Consider the following 3,469-nt stretch of genomic DNA (forward strand, 5'->3'; position numbering starts at 1 on the left):
AAGCAGTCCCCAGCAAAAAGGGCACAGGCAGCAGTTCAGCACTTCCAGCCCCTGGTTAGTCACGGACCTGCCACATGACACGGGATGTGCCCCGTCACGTCACCTCCCCTGCCCCAGCTTCTACCTTAAAAGACCCACCAGCACCACAGAGGCAGGACCCACGGCCCAGCGCTTGCTCGTTCAGCCCCAGTCCCGGGCTTGCCGTTCCCCGTAGCGGCGTTCCCCTAAGCAGCATTTCGCCAAGCAGCAAAGCCAGCAGAGAACAAGGTGCATCAGGGGACTGAGGCCATCTCCCACCACCGGGCTCTGCAGGATCCTCCACAGGGCTGCGGGTGCAAGGCTCATTTCTCACAGGGACTGCAGTCATCTGGCATGGCTGAGTGCTGGGGATGGCACAGACGTTGAATAAAAAGGCAGATTCTGCCCCAAAATCTCATGTTGTAAACATAGGGCAGGAGGCACCTTTTGTGCCTCAGGCCATTTCCCTGCCCTGGCTGAGCTGCTGCCCAAACAGTACTTTAACCCAGCTCTGGGTGTGTTTCCTCTTAAATAAACACAGGAGGTTCCCCAACACCCTTCCTCGGAGTCCCTACCTGCTCGCCAGCACGGCATTCGGCTCCCAGCGCCGCGGTGGCACCTGAGAAATGCGTTTCCTTTCCCGCCTCATCATCTTGGCTGCCCTGGGCATCGCCACCTTCCTGAGCTGGAGGCTGCTTCTCCGGAGCCCGGCCACCGGTGAAGGAGGTAACGCCTGGGCACCGTGGCGGTTCTGCTTGGCTGGCAGAATTTCTGTACCGTGGGGGAAACAACCTGGAGGTTTTTTTGCAGGTTCTTGGTGGGCAAATGCCCACACCACAGAAAATGCTGTTTGCACAGCCTCGGGGGCAGGATAAGCTGTGGTGAAATCCCTTGCTGTAGGGCCCTGCAGCTTTATCTCCTTAGTGCCGTCACTGATCTCAGGTGTGGTGGGGAAACCAGGTGTCAGACTGCTGGAGGTAACACCCAAAACCTTTGCTGGGAGGCAGGGGAGAGCAGGGATATCGGTGATTAATGCCACTCTTGCCTAAAAAATGCATCTCTCCCCTCCAGTCCCAGCCAATCCAGAGCAAAGTCATCACTAGATTTTGCAGACCTTGTCGGCCTGGGGCTGGGTGAGTGGAAGAGCAGCCCAGGACAGCTTCAGGCACCGCTGTGTTTCTTCCTGTGTTCCCCATGTCCTTTTCCTGATTTTACCTGTGCTTCTCCTCCCTGTGCGACAGCCTCCCCGAATCAGTGGGAAATATTTAACTTCCCAAGGACCCGGGAGAAACCATCAAACTGTCTCCCCAGGGCTGCCAAATGCCTACACTGAGCAGATGAAGCAGACGTGCTGCTGCTAAAAAAATATACAGTAGCAAGGCAGGCATTCATCCTCTGCATTCAAACCCGCTACATCCTCTTCACATCAAAAATAAGAAGATAAAGAGTGAAAAGCAAAGCTGAAATTTGAGACATTAAACTGACTGTTACAGAGCCTTTTTATTTGCTTTTGCCTTTTATATTTGCTTTGTTGTCTTCTCGCTTCTATTTGCTTTTTCCTTTTTATTTGCTTTTGCCTTTCTATCTACAGGAGAAAAAATTTGCATGTGAAAGTTATGCAAGAAGTTACGTCATTTGGATCCCTAAATCGCCCCAAGCCATTGAGAATAATCTCTTGCTTTCGCATGTATTTGATAGCTGATGTTAATCAATTAACAGCTGCAAAAGGGTTTGCAGGGGGTTGTGTATTTGTACAAACCAATTTACCACCAGGCTCTTTGCCAGGCAAGGCTGGTCTCCCCTCTTCTACCCATCTTCTCCATTCATACTATATCCTTTCCACACTGGAATAACTGGAAAAGAGCCTGCCACAGCATCCTGCACTGGGGTGCTGGCTCGGGGCAGAGGTCCGCTATGGGCTTTCCTCACCCCCATCTTCAAATGGTGTTTCCCAGGTGACCTGGCCCCCAAGACAAAAGAGAGCTTCACTTTGACACTGGACACCTTCCTTCACGTTCAGCAGCTCAGGAAGAAGAGACTGAGAGCTTTCTGCAACCGAGCAGGCCAAGTCACCACACTGATGAGGAGCCAGCATGAGAGAGCCCACCTGCTCTCGAGTTTGAGGGTAAGCACCAAGCTGGACCTCCTCTACTGCCAAGTGCCATCGACAGGGACGGAGGAATGGCAGCAGCTTTTGGAGAAGCTAGAGAAGGAAAACATGACACCCGTGATGCCGCTTCCCTACCCTTGGCGGCACACTCCGGAGACACAGCAGGGGGAGTTCAACCTGACGGAGATAGAGGCCATGTTAGGGTCTTACACCAAAGTGCTGTTTGTCAGGGACCCTTTCCAGAGGCTGATCGCCACGTTCATGCAAGGCATGGGCAGCAGCCCTTCCTTCAGCAGCTTCGTTCAGGACGTTTTAGACAGCGGACAGCACAACGCCAACGTGGCTTGGGAACCGCTCGTCAGACTCTGCCAGCCCTGTCTAGTCCAGTATGACTACGTGGTGATGTTCGGCTTCCTCAGGCAGGAGCTGGGTCATCTGCTGCGGCGGGCCGGGCTGCCCGTGGACAGCCTCCTCCCTGAGTTCACTGACACCCAAGTGCAGTGGACCTACAGCTGGCTATCAGAGCAGATGTTCAGCGAGCTGTCCCTCCAACAGAAGAAGCAACTGTCTCATTTCTACCGCTGGGACCTTGACGCTTTCCCGTTTTCTAGCAGTTTTCTGTCAGACTTCCTCAGCACCCCAGAGACCCGGTAGAAATACCCCGGCTGGACAGACTGTTTCAGAGAGCATTAATCCAAATGCAAGCGCTTCGAGATGTCGGCTGGGTCACAGACAGACCCTTGCTCCACAGCTGCATGCAGCACCCTCGTCCACGTCACAGCTCCAAAAGGCACGTCAGAGAGCAGAGACAGACCACTGCCAGGGACAGGGCATCAAGGCCTTTCACACGGCTGAATTGAGTTTAAATACGGCAAGAGCAGGCACTTGGGAAATGCGTGGCATTGGGGCTCGGAAAACTGCATGAACTGAACTGTGACGGGGTAAACGGCGCTCAGCAAAGCTAGCGTTTCGGGTAGGGTGGGTTGGACCTGCTGCAAACCACAGCAGCATCCACACATGCTCTGCCGGCGCGGCCATTTCATATTCCGAGCTCCCTTTTGGGCCAGGAGGTTTGGTAATGGCTTCTTCGTGACAAATCTCCCCATGCAGATAGAAGCAGTGCTCCCAAAGGAGCATGTCACCTGGAGCCTGTCTACTCTGCACAAGTAGGTGAGATACGACACAGGGCGGCACACCCTCCGGGGGAACCACTGGTGATGTTCCCAATCCTTTCATGCTCAGGGAAGGCCAGGCCCAGCCTGGCCCATCATTTGGCCTCATCTCTTCTGTGTGAACTGTTCCTGTTTTACGACCTCACATCTCCTGCGTGTTTAGGCTCAG

The 3,469-nt window shown here is 54.0% G+C and overlaps 1 protein-coding gene across 1 annotated transcript; it reads left to right on the plus strand.

The window, feature by feature from the left end:
* Window positions 1-644: 644 nt before the first annotated feature.
* On the plus strand, window positions 645-2,782 carry LOC309588285 (carbohydrate sulfotransferase 9-like; the record flags this gene model as incomplete). The annotated part of the gene is made up of 2 exons (XM_082307337.1): window positions 645-744; window positions 1,974-2,782. The coding sequence occupies 2 exons, from the start codon at window positions 645-647 to the stop codon at window positions 2,780-2,782; spliced, it is 909 nt and encodes a 302-aa protein (XP_082163463.1).
* Window positions 2,783-3,469: the final 687 nt, after the last annotated feature.

The sequence above is a fragment of the Platalea leucorodia genome, assembly GCF_965183815.1.
Source record: "Platalea leucorodia genome assembly, chromosome: 3".
NCBI lineage: Eukaryota > Metazoa > Chordata > Aves > Pelecaniformes > Threskiornithidae > Platalea > Platalea leucorodia.